The sequence below is a fragment of the Orcinus orca genome, chromosome 6 (genome assembly GCF_937001465.1).
Source record: "Orcinus orca chromosome 6, mOrcOrc1.1, whole genome shotgun sequence".
Lineage (NCBI taxonomy): Eukaryota > Metazoa > Chordata > Mammalia > Artiodactyla > Delphinidae > Orcinus > Orcinus orca.
The window spans coordinates 52629706-52650130 of NC_064564.1; the positions used below are offsets into that span (position 1 = coordinate 52629706).

General features: G+C 36.8%; 1 protein-coding gene and 1 pseudogene across 2 annotated transcripts in view; one reads left to right on the plus strand and one right to left on the minus strand.

Annotated features, from left to right (window-relative positions):
• DENND4C (DENN domain containing 4C) overlaps nucleotides 1-20425 on the minus strand; it is a 130211-nt gene that overhangs the window by 85093 nt on the left and 24693 nt on the right. For both annotated transcript variants that reach the window (XM_033439721.2, XM_033439719.2), the window contains exons 2-4: nucleotides 10593-10914; nucleotides 1855-2107; nucleotides 862-931 (exon numbers count right to left, since the gene is read on the minus strand). In XM_033439721.2, the coding sequence (XP_033295612.1) occupies nucleotides 862-931; nucleotides 1855-2107; nucleotides 10593-10897 (628 nt within the window). In that variant the 5' untranslated portion in view covers nucleotides 10898-10914. The remainder of the gene's footprint in view (nucleotides 1-861; nucleotides 932-1854; nucleotides 2108-10592; nucleotides 10915-20425) is intronic.
• Nucleotides 18020-18627, plus strand: LOC117203769 (cytochrome c oxidase subunit 6B1-like; annotated as a pseudogene).

Below are 20425 nucleotides of genomic sequence, written 5' to 3' on the forward strand. Positions count from 1 at the left end.
GAAATTTATAACTGTTAATTGTTGCCTTTATTTTTATATTAAATGGTTTGATACATTAGTATGAATGTCTTTATGAGGACAATTAAGATTTCTCATATATGGATTTGCCTGACTTCCCTGAAGTAAAACTTTATTCCAAAAATTGTGCACAATAAAAAGTAATTGACACTGCTTCTTTTCACAAAGAAGTATTCCAGTATCTCTTCTATTTACAACTGGAGCATACCTGTATTTTCAGTTTTTATCCCACCATACCAGTGGGATGAAGAGGTCACACTTAAATCTTTACAGCCCTTGACACTTTACTGTGCAGTTAAGAATGTGGCGATAGATTTCTCAAACACTTCATGGCAGAAAAGGTTCTCAGGCCCTCCTCTCTTCCATATAGCTGATTCTTTGCAACAAGGGAGAAAGGAAGCAACTCCACCTTTCATGGCAAGTAACATGTGGTTTCAAATCAGACACACAGAGATAAGAGAAGGAAATTTATAAGAAGTAAAGATGTAGTTTGACACCTTTCTGACTGCCAAAATATAAAAGGTCAGAGAGTAAATATTTTTCACTCAACTATTAAATCTATTAGTGTAGACTAAAATTGAATGTTTATTCCACAAATGCTTGTTTGGAATAAAATTTTCCATTTAATTAACAGTATATTTTTATTGGTGGGGGGTAATACTAATGTATCTTGTAGTATGTAATGTATTTAGGAAAACTTATGCCTTTACATGCTAAAGTTACAGATAATTCAATTTATGAATAGATCAATTCCACAAACTGTGTAAGGGAGCATACACTGTCTCTTCTAAGCAAATGTTAGTGTGCAACAATACAGAGACCTTTTTTTTCTCATTTACTCACCAGCTTTATATGCTATTGCATTAGAAGCAGGCACAGACTTCTTATAACACAGAAACACACTGGAACCCCACTGTAAAATATAAATTAGGTTTAAAAAAAAGACAAAAGAGTGATAATAAATTGACTTTGTTGAATGTCTTCTAAAGATTTTGATTATTTCCTCAAGGAAGTCTATTTAAAACATGTTTATCAAACAGACTATATATAGTATACGATATAGCAAAACATGAAACTGAAAACACTAGAAGAAAAGGAATAAAAACAAATTGCCACGAAAATTAAACTGATGCAAAGCTTGTTTCAAAAATTTTACAATTCTGTAATCATGCAGAGGCTGCCTCTATTTGAAAGAAACAGCACAAAACGTGGGTGCTGAGCCCAAACTAGGGAAGACTGGGGTCACTAGATGCTATGAAGTCATTATCTCCAGAGGCAAACCTGTCTTGACTAATAGCCTTGGGTGCATGGGTCATCTCTGCCTATACCTCATTTAAGCTAATATTAATTTCCTTTAAGTTGTTTTTCAAAATAAACATAACCCAACAGTAAACTTTAGTGTCATAAAACTATAAATCCAATGTATATGTTGCATTTTCTTCTTCAGTAGAGCCCTTTTAAAATAAATACGAAAACTACAATATTTAAAATAAATAAATATAAAGGGTGTCTTGACCCAATCTCCCTGTAATTGTCCTTAAAGACACCACCAAAAGCTAACAAAACCTGTATATTAGTGTAATGTATTAGTACATATCAAAAAAAAAAAATCCCTGACTTTAAGCATCTATTTTCTGGATGAAATTATTCTAAAACATCAGGTAGCTAAGGATTTTTTTAAGTTATTATGAACCATAAAAATTAGAGAGCTAAAAGTAATAAAAAAGTCGTGACAATATAAACTGAGAGTAAATAATAAGCCCAATAATAAAGAGAAGTCCAAAAAATTTTTTTAAATTTTCATATGAAATTTTGGAAATGAAACTTTATTCTTACCATTCCGCAGTTTAAGTTTTTGTCAACTTTGCAGAAGGTATGAGGAGGGGTTTCTCCCTTACTGGTTACGATAACACAGATATCAGTTACAGCCAACGAATTCTGGGGTCGAATTAGAGGAGCCCTTCGATAAGTGATAAAGATTCTTTGTGAAGTAGTTGAACTATTGTTGACATTGGCACAGCGACCATAGGGTGTGGCTTGGATCACTTCACATCCTGGAATTAGTCTTTCTTTCCCATCATATAAAACTCTGCATGGCAGGGAGGGAAGAAATAAATAGATAAGTTAACATATGTCAGGTTAAGGCTAGTTTTCTCCTTGAGAACAAAATAAATTTTTTTTGGTCTCCCCTTTTGTTTCCCAAATGTTAACTGCAAACCAAAACTAAAATAATTACTTTGGGAATTATAAATCTCCTACTATTTTTCAACAGCTAGAATACAATTTTAGAAGTGTAAATAGGATCAAACAACTTGATTTTATTGATTACAAGAAACATATGAAACAAAAAAGGGGCAATACCACAATCATCCTCAGGTCAATTCTCAGAAGTTTTATCTAGTATTCAGGTGTTTTCACAAAATTTACCTTCATAATTCCTGTCAAAATTTCACCTTTAAAAATCCCCTGACTGGGCTTCCCTGGTGGCGCAGTGGTTGAGAGTCCGCCTGCCGAGGCAGGGGACAAGGGTTCGTGCCCCAGTCCGGGAGGATCCCACATGCCGTGAAGCGGCTGGGCCCGTGAGCCATGGCCGCTGAGCCTGCACGTCCAGAGCCTGTGCTCCGCAATGGGAGGGGCCACAACAGTGAGAGGCCCGCGTACCGCAAAACATAAATAAATAATAAAATAAAATAAAATAAAACACCTTCTTTGTTTTTAATGGGCAAAGAATCTAAATAGACATTTGTCCAAAGAGGATACAGCACATAAAAAGATCTTGAACATACTATTAGCCATTAGGGAACTACAAATCAAACCACGATGAGATACCACTTCACATTCATGGGAATGGCTAGAATAAAAAAGCAGATAATAACAAGTGTCAGAAAAATTGGAATCCTCATACAATGCTGGTGGAAATCAACAGCTCTGCAAAACAGTCTGACAGTTCCTCAATGGGTTAAACATAGATTTTCCACATGACCCAAGAGGAAAAATAAACACAGATTCTTCTCAGTATATACACAAGAGAAAAGAAAACACATCTATGCAAACACTGGTACACAAATGCTTATAACATCATTATCCACAACAGCCAAAAAGTGGAAACAATCAAATGTCCATCAACTAATAAATGGATATGTAGATTGTAGTATAGCCATGTAACAATATCATGGATCAATAAAAACAAAGAAGTACTGATACATGGTACAACATGGATGAACCTTGTAAACATATTAAGTGAAAAAAGCCAGACAAAAAAGACCACATATAGTATGATTGCATTTACATGAAATGTCCAGAACAGGTATATCTACACAGACAGAAAGTAATTTAGTAGTTGCCTAGGACTAGAGAGTAGGAAAGAGTATTGGAGAGTGACTGCTAAGGGTATAAGGTTTCTTTTCAGAGTGATGAAAATGTTCTAAAATGGACTGTGGCTACACAACTCTGTGAATATACTAAAGACCATTTAATTGTACACTTTAGATGGCTGAATTGTACGATATGTGAATTATAGCTCAATGAAGCTGTTAAAGCCCAGCTAAATATAACACTATAATAGCCTCCATATTTAAATCAAAATAGTATTGGCAAATGAGTAAATAGAAAGAACAATGAACAGAAATTTAGTATATGATAAAGGTGACACCTCAATACACTGAGGGAAAGATGGACTTTTTAATTTAATAAGTGGTGCTTGAATAAGCAAATTGCCATTTGGAAAAAATAAACAAACAAAATTCTATCTGTAGTTCACACTATACACAATAAGGGCTCCCAGTGGATCACATATGTAAATGTAAAGAATGAAAACATACTAAAAGAAAACCTAGCAGTAGGAAAAATGTAATTATGACTCAAAATCTAGAGGCAATAAAAGAAAAGAGTAAGAAAATAAACTTCATAAAATAAACTTTACATGACAAAATAACGCTGTAAACCAAGTCAAAAGACAAATTATAAGGGGAGAGGAATGGAGAAGGGGCAAAATAGGTAAAAGGGATTAAGAGATATAAACTACTTGTAATAAGTTACAAGGCTGTAATGTACAGCACAGGGAATATAATCAATATTTTATAACTTTATATGGAGTATAATCTATAAATATTCAATCACTACACTGTATACCTTATAAATTAACATAACAGTGTAAGTCAACTATACTTCAATTTAAAAAAAAGACAAATTAATAAACTTAGAGAAAACATCTGATGACTCTTTTACAAAAAGTTCATCTTCCTAACACATAAAAATCTCATTTAAAAAAAACAAGAAGAAGACCAAAAACCTGTTTTTATTTTATTTTATTTTTTTACTTAAGCATATTGCTCAGTTTATTGGCATAAAGTGTACAAACCGGTATAAACAGCTCCAGACCAAAAAACAGACAATCACCAATGGTTCTCATTATTCTCCCTTCCAATCACTATATCATTAAGGAAAACCACTATCCTGAATTTTAAAAGAATAAATTAATCAAAAACCTGTTTTTAAAAAAGACATTAACAAACAGTTAATGCCAAAAGACATTAACAGTTCACAAAAGAAAAAACGGTCCTTAAACACTGAAGAAATACTTAACCTCATTAAAATTATTCTGACATACCATTTCTCTACTGTGAGACTGACAAAAATTCAAAAATCTTATCACATACTTTGTTGATGGCATTGTGGGGAAAGAAGCACTCACATACAGTGATGATGGTAGGATAAAATGGCACAATCACAATGGAGGGAAACTTGGTAACATTTAACAAAATTATGCATGTATGTATCTTTTAACCCAGCAATTCCTTTCTAGGATCTACCTGAAAATTATAACTCCACAAATATGTAACAACATATGCACAACATTATTCACCAAAGCATTCTTTAAGGGCACAAGATAGGAAAGAACCCAAATGTCCATCAATAGAGGCTGGCTGAATAAAGTATGATACATCCACACAAATAAGTGTTACAAAGCTATTAAAAAAAAAAAAAAAAAGAGTGAGAAAGATCTCCATTTTCAGAAATGGAGTGGTTCCCAGGAGATGGTGTTAGGTGAAAAAACAGAGTATAAAATAGTGTACATAGTATCTGCATTTTGTTTAAGAGGAAGAAATAAAACTATACACACATATGTGTTTATTTCTGTAAAAACACACATTGAAAGGATAAATCAGAAACAAAACAACAGGGGAGGGGAGGGCAGAAAGTATAGAGAAAGGAGTAGAGGAAACAGAAACTGAAGCAATACTTCTCTAAATATATCTTTTTATGTGTTTTGAACTGCAACAATATTTTCCATATTAAAAGAATTTTAAAACAAATGAAACACAAAAAGGAACAAATGAACCTAACTGCATAGCAAATTGGTAATATAACCACATAGAAAAACTATTTCATATAATTTTTTAACACAGTACTCTGTAAATGTTTAATGGGTTTTATTCTAGGGACAAGGAACTCAGTAACAGAATTACTATTGGTAGTAAAACTGATACTATAACTTGAGATTACCTTACGTAAATAAGATAAATAAGTAACGTATTTATGATTTAGAAACCAAGATTTTCAGCTAAGAGAAACAAGATAAAATCCAAAATGAGTTCAGTAAGATTTTAATGTTAAAATTTGAAGTTGAAATATGAGTATGAACTCATGATTTATATAAATATTTATTTATATAAAAAATAGACACCTCAGTAACAATGAATACACATAGCTCCAAATTTTGATTGACATAGCAGTCAGCCGGAAAGGGCTCCCACTGGCCAAACCTGGGACAATTTGGGCAAAAAGAATAAGGATTGCAATTGATTTTTATCAAACGGAATAAATTAAAATTCAGTTCCTCAATTATACTCAAAGAAAATTTAAAAATCTGTCTCATTAAAAAAAATGACGGGCTTCCCTGGTGGCGCAGTGGTTGAGAGTCCACCTGCCGATGCAGGGGACATGGGTTTGCGCCCCAGTCTGGGAAGATCCCACGTACCGCGGAGCGGCTAGGCCCGTAAGCCATGGCCGCTGAGCCTGCGCGTCCGGAGCCTGTGCTCCGCAACGGGAGAGGCCACAATAGTGAGAGGCCCAAGTACCACATTAAAAAAAAAAAAAATGAGGCCAAGAGAATAGGAAAGCTCTTCATTATGATAAAATGCCAATTAAAAATGTATTTTTTAAATGACAGTGTTAGAAAAGTCTCATTTTACATCCCCCCATACAAGATCTAATTCAGGCAATGACCAATGGAAACAGTAAGTGAAAAGGTGTTAGGGGACAAGATATTTAAACAACGCCCACAACTCCACAAATTACTTAAATAACAGAAAAAATAAAAATGCCTTTACAATAGATAGCAAGCCATTAACCATTTTAACCAAGTGACTGAACTTAGCATCACTAATTATGGGACAATCTGTCACTACATGCTTTTCTGATGCTAGCGCTACCTGTAAGTATTCTTGCCAAAAATATTTAATGTACATTTAACCCAGACTTTAAACCTAACACCAGTTTACAGGAAATACTGACAATAAAGGAACAAGTTAAATGATGAGGAAACAATCAGATAAATCTAGAATGCAGGGCATTCTATAAAACAAGTGGCCCAGACTCTTCAAAATGCCTATATATCACAGAAAAATGTTGGGGAATGTTCTAGATAAACAGACTATAGAGGTACAATAACCAAATACAACAGGTAAGCCACGACAGGATCCTGGATTTTTTTTTAAGCTATAAATAAACATTCTTGAGACGACTGCAAATATTTGGCTAGGGAGTGGATACTGAAAAATATGATGGAATTATTAATTTTCTATATACCATGGTCATTAGGAACATGTCTTAAGGGATGCATGGTGAAGTATTCATAGGAGAATTGTTATGATAGCTTCAGTTTAACAAAAATATTGGAAAATGTTAATTTGTTGAATCTAGATGGACAGCATATTGTTCATTATACTACAGTTTACCATTTAGGAGAAAAGGATACTGGTGTTTATTACAATATTCTGTTAACTTTTCCGTATGTTTGAAATTTTTCAAAAACTGAAAGTGCTGGAAAAAAAAATTCATATGAAAGTCAATCAATCTGATAAGTGAAGGAAGATAAAAACTTTGTATAGTCTGTGATTCTTTATCTCAAAAAACACATCTGACATATACAATAATATAGTGACCTGATTAAATTACACTTTATGGAGTATTTGAAATTATGAGGGAATATCAGATCTTACATATTGTAACTTAACATCTTTTCCAGGAAAAAAAAAACTGTTATTTTTATAAATATCTCATCTTATTTATAAAACAGTCCAAAAGGTCAAAAGTTTGACAACTCTGTTTCATATTTAGTTGAATGAGATGGGTACCTGTCTTTATACTGGCTAACAGGTTTTTCCAAACCTCACTAGTATGCTTAATTGAGGGGAAAGAGGGGAGAAAAGACCAAATCACCAGATATTAACAATTATTTGATCTGGAGAGAAACTTTACCACCATGATCAGCTAAAAGACGACCGCACGCTCAAGCAAACCTGGATCAGTCAACAGAAATTAGAAGCCTTAGGGAACTGCAAGATATATATGAAAGAGCCGCTTGCAACCTGAAAGCATCTAAGTATGATTATCTAAGTCATCGTTTTTAAGTTATGCCCCTGAATCACAAGGAACAACAATCTTTCAGAGACTTATACCCTTTTAATTACAACTATATGGTGGGAGGTCTGGGGATGAGGATGTGAACAGATAACCTTTAAAGGATGGCTAACAGAGAGAACAGTGAGGGCTGGAACACAAGTAAGTCCCTGGGGCTGGTTTCCCTTCAACTGACATGAATATTATCAAACTTTTATCCTATACCCATCCTATTATGGATATTACCTATCTTCTTAAGAAAACCACAGAGAAAATAAAAGAACTGACAGTAAAACCTCTCAGTCCTATATTTTCAACCCTTCCTTCTCCATTGGTTTCTTCCCTTCAATATAAAGATGTTCAAGGTTCTCTCCTGGGAGAAATGTTAAAAAATAGCCCTGGACTCTGTTTCCCCTCACCTTCCAGGTATCCTAAACCATTGCTGCTGGGGATTTCGTTAAAATACAGATTCAGTAGATCTAGGGCAGTGCCTGAGATTCTGACTCTCTAACACACTCACAGGCCCTATGGACAATACTGGACCATGACAAAATAGCAAGGCCCATAACTATCTTCTCTTTCCCTTAAAGTCACGCTTTCAAAAAGAAGCCTCTATAACTCCAATTCCCAATCATGCTCCATCCTTTCTAAACTGGCTTTTATGTCCACTAATCTTATAAAGTTGTATGACCCCCACTGCAACTGTACTGACTTGAAGGAAAATTGTAGACGCTAAATAGGGTGATATGTACTATACTAAAGGAGTTAAAGTAAAGTAAGATAAGGGCAAAACATCCTTTGGCTTTGGAAATTTGAACATAATGAGGACCTTGGGACAATTTCACCAGAGCTCTGTTGGAACAGTAAAGGAAATGATGAGCAAAACAAGTGGTGGTCAAATGTAGCAGCTCACTACCGTTCTTAATATCAGAACAACTATGAACAGAACCACCAGCAACCAACTCTTTAAAAAAAAACATTTCGTTGGGCAATCAGGGTAATTTGGATATATGATGATATTCAAGAATTAATCATTTTTTAGGTGTGGTATTATGGTTACATTAAAAGAGGGACTCAATGTTAAGAAACGCAAACGATGTAATACATCACATTAATAAAATGAAGGGAAAATCCACATGATCATTATCAATTAAAAAAGAAGAGGCAATTGACAAAACCCAACACATTTTTATGGTAAAAGCCCTCATAAAACCAGCAATAGAAGGGACCTTCCTTAACATGATAAATAGCATTTATGAAAAACCCATGGCTAACATCATACTCAATGGTGAAAGACTGAAAGCCTTCCACCTATGAGGAATGAGAAAAGGATGCCTGCTTTCACCACTGCTATTCAACACTATACTGTTAAGTTCTAGCCAGAGCAATAAGACAAGGGGGGCGTGTTTGCGGGGGATAAATCAAAGTGCAAAGGAAGGAATAAAACTATCTCTATTTGCAAATGACATGATCCTATACAATAAAAAGTCCCCCCAAAATCCACAAGAAAGCTATTAGAGCTAACAAATTCAGCAAAATTGCAGGGTATAAGATTAACACATGAAGTTGATAAAACCCACCTGTGTTGCCACACATCCGAAAAAGAACAATCCGAACAAGAAATTAAGAAAATAATCCCGTTTATAACAGAATCCAAAAGAATGAAATATTTAATAAAATTAATTAAGGAGGGACTTCTCTGGTGGTGCCGTGGTTAAGACTCTGTGCTCCCAATGCAGGGGGCCTGGGTTTGATCCCTGGTCAGGGAACTAGATTCCACATGCATGCTGCAACTAAGAGTCTGCATGCCACAACTAAGGAGCTGGGCGAGCCACAACTAAGGAGGCCACCTGCCACAACTAAGACCCAGCGCAACCAAATAAATTAAATAAATATTTTAAAAAATTAATTAAGGTGAAAGACTTGTACACTAAAACCCATAAAACAGTGCTAAAAGAAATAAGACCTGAATAAATGTAAAGAAAACTCATATAGTTGGGAAGACTTAATATGGTAAAGATGGCAATACTCCCCCCAAATTGATATGCAGATTAAATGCAATACCCATCAAAATTCCAACTGCGTGTTTTGCATAAATGAACAAATTGATCCTGAGTATTTCCCAAGATGCTCTCAAATACATATGTTTGTACTAACTGATGGTAATTATAATGAGCAGAAGAGCTTAATACATGACATGTATATATGCTAAAGTATTACAGGTATTCTAAAAGCACATCTTATATAAATAAGAGTCAACATAGACATTTTTGGAGAAAAAGCTTTTACACAGAAGAATGATCTTCATTGGCTGTGGACTAGACACTAAATACCTTATAACAACTATACTCCTTCTAAACCGTAAATGCTTTGCTCCTGGCATTAAAAACCACACAGTGCAATTGTATTTTTCATCTTTTGTGTGTGTGTGTGGCCATGCCTCACGGCATGCAGGATCTTAGCTCCCCAACCAGGGATCAAACCCGTGCCCCCTGCAGTGGAAGCAGGGAGTCTTAACCACTGGACTGCCAGGGAAGTCCCAATTGTATTTTTTAAAACAGGAATGTTCCTTTGTTAAATGAGTTCAGAGCTTCACAAAAGCTCATCGCGTAACCCAACTAGCTCCTTAAAAATATACTGTCTTTTATTATAGCTTTTTGCTCTTTTATGTTTAATTAATAAGCTTATCTGATATGTACAAACAGAAATGAAATCACATTTCAGGCTCTAACGCCTTCATTTCAATATACTTTTGAAAGGAAATCATCTAATGACTCAATCCTATACAGAGAAATTCAGTAAGGATGGACAGAGATACATATATCTTACTATACTTGATTTTGAAGTAACAAATAATAATAGAACTATCAAGGATTTTGAATTTCTATTGCCATGAACCTTAAATAAATTTTATTCTCTTCACTATAGCAAAAGAAAATAAGTCACCATACCCAATGTCAGTAAGGGGTGGTTTATCTCTCCCTCTTTTATAACAGAGGAACAGTTCTGGGCTTTTCAGACTTCCGTAGTTCAAGTTTGCCTGCAGAGCTGACGGAGTGGCTTCAACACAGGTGTAACCCTCAGGTACTGTTTCCCCAGCTGATTTGTTAATAACTGCAATATCTGTAATTGGAGCTTTAGGTCCAGTAGACTTAGTATCTAAACGATTTATTTCTTGATCCAAAAGAGTAGATGTATCAATGAGACCTGCCACAACAAAGTAGTCAGTCACTCTTGGCCCTTTGTCTTCTATCATGGCTGCTTCTATATATCCTAGAAGAGAGGAAGAAAAAAAAAAAGACATCAATTAAATAAAATGCTTTATCCTAACTCACTAAGTTAAAATACTCCTGAGTTAACAAGTGATTAACAGGCACATTTCCCAGTTGGATTTATAATCAAATTGTTATTCTGTAGAAGAAGACTGTTTTTTTAAAAAAAAATTTGTTTTTAAAAAATAATAATAAATTTATTTATTTCTGGCCACGTTGGGTCTTCATTGCTGCGCATGGGCTTTCTCTAGTTGTGGCGAGCCGGGGCTACTCTTCGTTGCAGTGCGCAGGCTTCTCATTGAGGTGGGCTTCAGTAGTTGTGGCACGTGGGTTCAGCACTTGTGGCTCACAGGCTCTACAGCACAGGCTCAGTAGTTGTGGCACACAGGCTTAGTTGCTCCGCAGCATGTGGGATCTTTCCAGACCAAGGCTTGAACCCGTGTCCCCTGCATTGGCAGGCGGATTCTTAACCACTGCGCCACCAGGGAAACCCAAGAAGCTTGTTTTGATATCATCTTGTCAGCTTTTACCTAGTATGAAGTACAAGTTTACAGCATCGATTCATTTGTAATGCAACTATGATCCTATTATGTGCCTAAGGCCCTGTTAAGGATAATCAAACTATCAGAAGTGGGCTACGGTGCTTTCCTTTCAGCAAAATGCACATAATGAACAAAATTCATACTATTTTTTAAATGTCATTCTCTTTTGAGTTACAGAATTCCTAGAGCGAACTTCACATTTAAACAAACGAAATGAGTTCATCATGAATTATTCAAAGTCTAACAGAAAAGATAAAGGTACTAGTAATAAGCATAATTAAACCAGTCTCTTAATCCAATAAGGAGTCTGTCCCTATAGTTAAAAAACTTTATGTAAACACTGTGTAAACTAAGTAAGTTTAGGGGTCATTAACTATTTCATATATAGGTACCAGACAGAGCATAAAAAACCATAACCAAAGAAGACAAAGTTATACAAAATACATATTAACAGGGCCTCCCTGGTGGCGCAGTGGTTGAGAATCTACCAGCCAATGCAGGGGACAAGGGTTCGAGCCCTGGCCTGGGAAGATCCCACATGCCGCGGAGCAGCTGGGCCCGTAAGCCACAACTACTGAGCCTGCGCGTCTGGAGCCCGTGCCCCGCAACAGGAGAGGCCGCGACAGTGAAAGGCCCGTGCATCGCGATAAAGAGTGGCCCGCCTTGCCGCAACTAGAGAAAGCCCTTGCACAGAAATGAAGACCCAACACAGTCATAAATAAATAAATAAATAGATTAATTAATAAAAAGCAGTTTCTTTTTAAAAAAAATACATATTAAGAGACTTAGGTAATACATGGTAGAAACCTAGAGAATATGAACACTGAGTCAAGATTTCTATTATCTTTAAACTCAATACCTCTAAAAATAAAATTAAGCTTTTGAAATTTTATTTTCTTTAAATATTTATTCATTTATTTAGTAATTTAGGCTGCACTGGGTCTTAGTTGCGGCATGCGGGCGCTTAGTTGCGGCATGCACGCAGGATCTAGTTCCCCGACCAGAGGTCAAACCCGGGCCCCCTGCATTGGGAAAACAGTGTCTTACCCACTGGACCACCAGGAAAGTCCCTGGAATTTTAAATATTTCTATGGATTTTACGTGCTTTTTAAATAACTTTACTGAGGTATAATTTACATACAATAAAATGCACATATTTTAAAGAGTACAGTTTGGTAAGTTTTCACAAATGCATACACCTGTGAAACCATATCACAATCAAGATGGTGAACACATCCATCAACATCCAAAATATTCTTGTACCCCTTCATCATCTCTCCCTCCCCAGGCAAGGAGTGACCTGCTTTCTGTCACTGTAGATTAGTTTCTAGAATTGATATAAACGACATCATACAGTATATTCTTTTTTGTCTGGCTCCTTTCACTCATTGTAATTATTCTGAGATTCATCCATGTTACTGTTTATATCAAGTTCATTCATTTTTATTGCTGAGTAATATTCCACTATTGAATATACTACAAAATGTTTATCCATTCACCCATGTTAATAAACATACAGGTTATTTTCAGTTTGGGGCTATTATAAAGCTATCATGAATACCCATGTACAAGCCGTGTGCACGTATGCTTTCATTTACCTTAGGTAAATTCTAAGATGGAATGGCTAGATCACCTGGTAGGCATATGCAATTCTAAAAAAGTGCCAAATAGTTTTCTAGAGTGAGTATACCGTTTTACATTCCTATCATCAGTATATGAGAGTGCCGCTGTTCCACATCCTCTCCAGCACTCTATAAGGTCAGTCGTTTTAATTTAAACTAGATTCTACTATGTCTACAGTGATACTTAGCTATAGTTTTAATTTGTATCTTTCTAATAACTAGTAATGTTGACCACCTTTTCATGTGCTTATTTTCCATGCATACATTATCCTTTTCATACATCCTTGGATTCTGTTCACTAAAATTTTGTTTGAAATTTTATATATGTTAATGAGGGATACTGGTCTATAGTTTTGTTTTGTTTTTTTTTCCCTCTTGTAATGTCTTTTATCTGGTTTTCACATCAAGGTAATGTCAGTCTCACAGAATGAGTCGGGAAGACTTTCCCCCTTTCAATTTTCATGAAGAGTTTGTATAGAATTGTTATTATGTCTTCCTTAAATGTTTGATAGAATTCACCTGTGAAATTATCTGGGTCTAGAGTTTTCTTTGAGGGTAGGTTTTTTTTGTTGTTGTTGTTGTTTTTGCAGTACGCGGGCCTCTCACTCCTGTGGCCTCTTCCATTGCGGAGCACAGGCTCCGGATGTGCAGGCTCAGCGGCCATGGCCCACGGGCCCAGCCGCCCCGCGGCATGTGGGATCCCCCCAGACCGGGGCACGAACCCGCATCCCCTGCATCGGCAGGCGGACTCCCAACCACTGCGCCACCAGGGAAGCCCTGAGGGTAGGTTTTAAACTATAAATTCATTTCCTTTAACACATAGGGCAATTCAGATTACGTATTTCTTCTTGAGTAAACTTTCATAGTTTGTGAAGGTCTTAGTCCATTCAGGCTGCTATACCATAGGTTGGGTGACTTATAAACAACAAAAAATTTACTTCTTGAGGCTGGGAAGTCCAAGATCAAGGCACTGGCAGATTCAGTGTCTAGTGATGGCTGGCTTCCTAGTTCATAGAGGGCTGTCTTTTCACTGTAACTTCACAGGGTGGAAAGGAACAAGGGGTCTTCCTAGTCTCTTTTAGAAAGACACTAATACCATTCATGAGGGTTTCACCCACATGACCAAAGCACCTCCCAAAGTCCTACCTCCAAATACCATCACACTGGGGATAACGTTTTAACATAAGAATTGGGAGAGGGCATACACGTTGAGTCTATGGCAAGGAATTTGTCCATTTCATCTAAGTTGTGTAATTTACTGTATAAAATTCTTCATAATATTCCCTTATTATCCTTTTAGTATCTGTAGATTATGTAGTGATGTCACATCTCTCATTCTTGATATCAGTAAGTCTGTGTCTTCTCTCTTTTTATCCTGATCAGTCTGGCTAGAAAACTGTCAATTTTATTGATCTTCTCTAAGAACCAGCTTTCAGTTTCACTGGTTTTTTTCTATTACTTTTGTATTTCATTGATTTCTACTTGGAACTTTATTACTTCCTTTCCTCTGTTTATGTAGACTTTTTTTTTTAAGATTTATTTATTTATTTGCCTGTGCTGGGTCTTAGTTGTGTGCACACAGGATCTTTGTTGCCACATGCGGGATCTTCGTTGCGGCATGTGGGCTCTTAGTTGCGGCATGTGGGATCTAATTCCCTGACCAGGGATGCAACCCAGGCTCCCTGCATTGGGAGCCCGGAGTCTTAAACACTGGACCACCAGGGAAGTCCCTATGTAGACTTTAATTTGCTCTTCTTCTTCTACTTTCCTACGGTGGAAGAGGAGGCCACTGATTTGAGATCTTTCTTCTTTCCTAATGTAGGTATTTAGAGCTAAAATGCACCCCCCCCCAACAATGTTTTAGTGGCATCCCACAGATTCAGGTATGTTTTCTTCTTATTCAGTTCAAAATATTTTTAAATTTCTCTTTCTTATTTTCTTTGACCAATGGCTATTTTTTGTTGTTGTTGTTGCGGTACGTGGGCCTCTCATTGTTGTGGCCTCTCCCGTTGCAGAGCACAGGCTCCGGACGCGCAAGCTCAGTGGCCATGGCTCACGGGCCCAGCCGCTTCGCGGCATGTGGGATCTTCCCGGACCGGGTCACGAACCCGCGTCCCCTGCATCGGCAGGCGGACTCTCAACCACTGCGCCACCAGGGAAGCCCCCAATGGGCTATTTAAAGTATGTTTTTCAGTTTCCAAATTTTGTACTTGGAAATTTTCCAAGAATCTTTCGGTTACTGACTTCTAACTTAATTACACTGTGCTCAGACGATATACTGTGTATGACTTGAAGTCTTTTACGTTTATTGAGATTAGTTTTATGGCTAAGAATATAGTCTATTTGATAATTATACAATGTGCATTTTAGCAGAATGTGTGTTTTGTTGTTGGACAGAGGTCTAGAAGGTTATTAGTGTTGTTCAAATCTATATATCCTTGCAGATTTTGTCCGCTTGTTCAATCAATTATTAACAGAGTGGTATTCAAACTATAGTTCTGACTATAATTATAGATCTGTTGATTTCTCTTTTCAGTTCTATCAGTTTTTGCTTCACGTACTTTGAAGCTCTGTTATTAAGGGCATAACGATTTAGAATTACTACATCCTTTCGATGAACTGACCTTTTTATCATTACAAAATGACCTTCTTTATCTCTGGTAAAAATGAGTCTGTATTAACAAAACCTTTTAAAAAATATTAAAATATTTATTAAAAACTTAGATATATAGTTAAATATCATTAGACTTCATTTTCCAACTATAGCCAAGATAACCTTTCAGAATCAATTTCATTTCCCCTTACTGTTTAGAATGGCATACATTTTAATAAATACTGTTAATATCAACAAAATACTATTAACTTCAATTTACAAGGCTAAATGTAGTTTACAAAATTCTTCTCATTGTAACACAAAGAGTTTTTTAAAGGTTCAAAACTATGTGTTCCTTGGTGTTCCAAGCCATACAGAATGAAAAATGAACACTGTTTAAACCACAAAGAAACTAGAGTATTATCAAAGTTATTTGCTACATTAAAGCAATTTAAAATAGCACCTTAGTGATTCCATTTAGAAAGCATTATCAACATCAGTTATGCTGGCTGGATCATGGAGCTACAAAATTGAAAAAGCAAGTCATTTCAGATAAAATCAGTTTCTTTTTAAGAACACAAAGCAGTGTAATTCTCTACTGTTGCACCTGCAACTGAAAGTTTTGTAAAGAAGGAGGGCTGTAAAGAAAGGATGAAAACACAGATGCCTTAAAGGGGTCATACAGGATATAAGAGTTGTGGGAACTAGAGACCACAGGCAGCCACTACTGGTCAGATCCATCCAACTGTTGCCAAACAGACTGGGCAAAACCAGAATTTCCTTTTTGTCTTTTCAAGGGAAGCCAAAATAATCCGGATTTTTTCCCCAACATTCCAGGGTAGAACTCTTGTGACCTAAACATGTGTCATCTACCTCTCGTGCCAAGTGTGACTGCCAGGGCCTTAGAGAGCCCAGTTAGTTCCTTTCCAACTTTACCCTGACTGTACAGACTCGAGCATTGGAATAATCCAGATTTTTAATGTAAATCTCCAAGTTTTAAAGTATCAGCAACTAATTCAAAATCCTAGAACACTAGTAAGTTCAAACAAAACACATAAGCAGGCTATATTCACTCTAAAGATTAAATATCGAGAAAAGAACAATTTCTAAATTTCATTTAAAAAATATTGGCCTGGTTAGGGACTTCCCTGGTGGCACGGTGGTTAAGAATCCACCTGCCAATGCAGGGGACATGGGTTCGAGCCCTGGTCCGGGAAGATCCCACGTGCTGCGGAGCAACAAAGCCCGTGTGACACAACTACTGAGCCTGCGCTCTAGAGCCTGTGAGCCACAACTACTGAGCCCACGTGCCACAACTACTGAAGCCCACACACCTAGAGCCTGTGCTCCGCAACAAGAGAAGCCACCGCAATGAGAAGCCCGCACACAGCAACGAAGACCCAACACAGCCAAAAATAAATAAAATAAAATAGATCTTTTAAATAATAATAATAATAATATGCATAAAGAGAAAGTGCAATGTGGTAAATGGTACTTCATGGTCCTATAAATCTCAGTGAAGGGTATAATGGAGCGCATTACGATAGTCCAAATCTTGCTCAAAGTAAAAAGTTTTTATTAAAGCAGTTCCTATCCTTTGAGGTTTCAACAAAAGTATAGGGGGAAATGGAGGAAAGTGGAAAAAGTATGAAAATAAGAGTGAAATAACACTGCTTTCAACTCAAGAAGTATACAGAAAAGCATCATTGCTAATCTGAATATTCCCAATTTTAGCTACACTCTCTACAATGTTGGAAAACTAGAATATAAAATGTGCTAAATTATTTTGTATATATATGTACATATATTTGTATATACATATATGTATATGTACACAGAGAGAGAGAGAGAAATACAAAGACCTGATCAATTCTCCCCCAGGGAGTTTTTTCCTTTGTTTTCTTTAAAAGCTAAATCAAACCTAAACTTTATTCACTTTGAGCACAAAGTAACAGAGTAAAATAACACCTCACAAGTTTCTGAAACTCAGCTATCTGGCAACCTCACCAATTCATATACAGCCAAGAACCAGCCATTAAGAACTGCCATAGATATCACCAAGCAGCAAAACATACATACTTAGTGCACTTCAGTCTCTCATTCAGAGTCCGTTTAATGACAGTTTATTTTTAAAATTCTGTTAAGTTTATTTGACTACTAAATACACAGTGGAAGTAATAACAAATTAAAAGGAAGAGAGGTAAACACATTATCAGATCAAAAAATGAATCCATGAAGAAGCGAGGGAAATATTTTATGAAACAGAAGATGACCTAAAGGCATACGTTAACTAGATCCTTAACTGCAAGAGCCCTACACACCTCAAATAAACCTAATGGGTATCACTGCTTTACAAATGCTCTATAGCATGTATAATCATGTCATCTACTTATAATGGAACGGTTAACTTACTGATGAATTCTTTTCTCACCTTTATCTACATACTAAATACTAAAATCATATATACTAAAATCCTATATAATCCTAAAAAAAAAATCTAACCTCTATTTTGTTTCATTAGCCAATTTCCAAGCTAGTACCACCCACAGCTAATTATAACAGTTCTGTATGTTTTTTGATGTGGTAGATAAACTCCCTCTTCACCCTTTTAAAAACTTTCCAGGCTTGTCTGGCATCTTTGATGAGGGTCACATTGAGCTTCCAGCGGCTTCAGGGGTGTCTTTAGGAGTCAGCTCTGTGGCAGAAGACATCAACTCCAAAATCAAGAACTATCAGCCTGCTCCTTTTGACAGCCACTTCCCCAACCAAAGCCAGACCAGGACTGCTGGCGGAACTACCTAGGCTTCCACCACTGTGAGAAGGCAATGTCTGCTAAAGGAGGTGATGTCCCCATGTGTGAATGATACTGGTGTGTGTACAAGTCTCTCTGCCCTATAGCCTGGGTGTCAACCTGGGATGACCGCTGGGCAGAAAGCATGTTTCCAGGGAAGATCTGAACTGGCTCCACCTCTCCTCTTCTGTCCTCCATCCTTCTGCTCAGGGTGGTGAAGGGGGACCTGGGTACATGGTGATCCCCACCCTGGGATCCTGAATCATGGCTTAACTAATAATAAATACTCATTGGAAGAGTGGGAAAAAAAAAAAAACTTTCCAGGCTTACTCATCCAAGCTTATCAAGTTTCAGGAGGAAAAAAGTTGAGATCTCTGTTAGGAACAACTCTAAAACCCAGATTATTTAAGGAGAACAGCCAACTTTACAATATTAAGTTCTCCAGTCAAGTGCATACGGTATGGTTCTCCATTTTATTTAGGTCATTTTTTTTTTTTTAAGCCTTTAAGTAAAGTCTCATGATTTTCCTCACCCAAATCTTCTACATTGTTTGTTAGGATTATTCATAAGTATTTTACAGTTTTGTGGCTAATGGGAAGGAGCTCTTATGTTTGCCAAACAATCATTACTGGTACATTAATAACCTATGACTGAGTCTCAGACCTTGTTCTAAATGCGAGGAATTAAAGCAATGAAAATACCAAATGTCATGTCCTTATGGAGCTTACATTATAGTTGGGAAATAATCAGTAAATAACTATAGACTTATAAATAAATAATTTCACAAAGCATACATGCTATGAATAAAAATAAAGCAAGATATAGGGAAAGAAAGTGATAATGGAAGTGCTTATTTTTACACGGCAGTCAAGGAAGATCTCTTTGAAGAAGTAAGAAGGAAAAATCTGAGCAGGGGTTGAAGTGAAAGGAAAGACTAAATCATATGACAACAGAAAACATTCCAAGCAGGAAGAAAATTTTTTAAAAAGCCTAAGGGCAAGTAAATACCTTGATCTTTGAGGAACAACAAGAAAGCCATAGTTCTGGAGCTTAGGGGACTATTGAAAGATGAGGTCAGTGAAGGCGGAAATCATACAGGACCTTTTAGGCTAGGTAAGGTCTCTAGATTTTATTCTAAACATGCTGGGAAGCAACTAGCAGCCTCCAGATGACAGTGCTGTGTCTTTAAAAAAAAAATCACAGTAGTTGCTGTACACAGAGTAGAGGGAGAAAAGAGCAGAAGCAGGGAGTGCAGTTAGAAGGTAACTGTAGCAGTCCAAAAGAGAGATAATAATGGCTTATATTAAGGCAAAGGAGTGGGAGTGACAAGAAATGGCAAGATTTGAGATACAGTTTAAAGGTAAAAATGCTACTGATGGATTGGAAGTATGAGGGAAAAGAGAAACTAAGAATGACTTCCAGTTTGTGGCCTAACCAAGTGGGTGGATGAGGGTGCCATATATTGAGATGGTAAAGTCTGAGGAAAGAGTAAGTTTGAGTAAATACACCCAACATTCTGTATTGGACAAGTTAAGTCTGAGATGCCTACTAAAACATTCAAGCGGAGAAGGCACTCCAATACAGTGTGGCGTTTGATAAAGATATCAAGGCTGGAGTCAATAGTGAATTAATGATACTTATAACCACAAAATTAAATAAGATACCCTAAAAAGTGACAAATACTAACACAGAAAAGGCCTAAGCCGAGGGCACTCCAACTTTTTTTTTTTTTTTTGCGGTACGCGGGCCTCTCACTGCTGTGGCCTCTCCCGTTGCGGAGCACAGGCTCCGGACGCGCATGCTCAGTGGCCATGGCTCACGGGCCCAGCCGCTCCGCGGCATGTGGGATCTTCCCGGACCGGGGCACGAACCTGCGTCCCCTGCATCGGCAGGCGGACTCTCAACAACTGCGCCACCAGGGAAGCCCCACTCCAACTTTTGAGGCAAGGGAAGAGAAGCTAGAA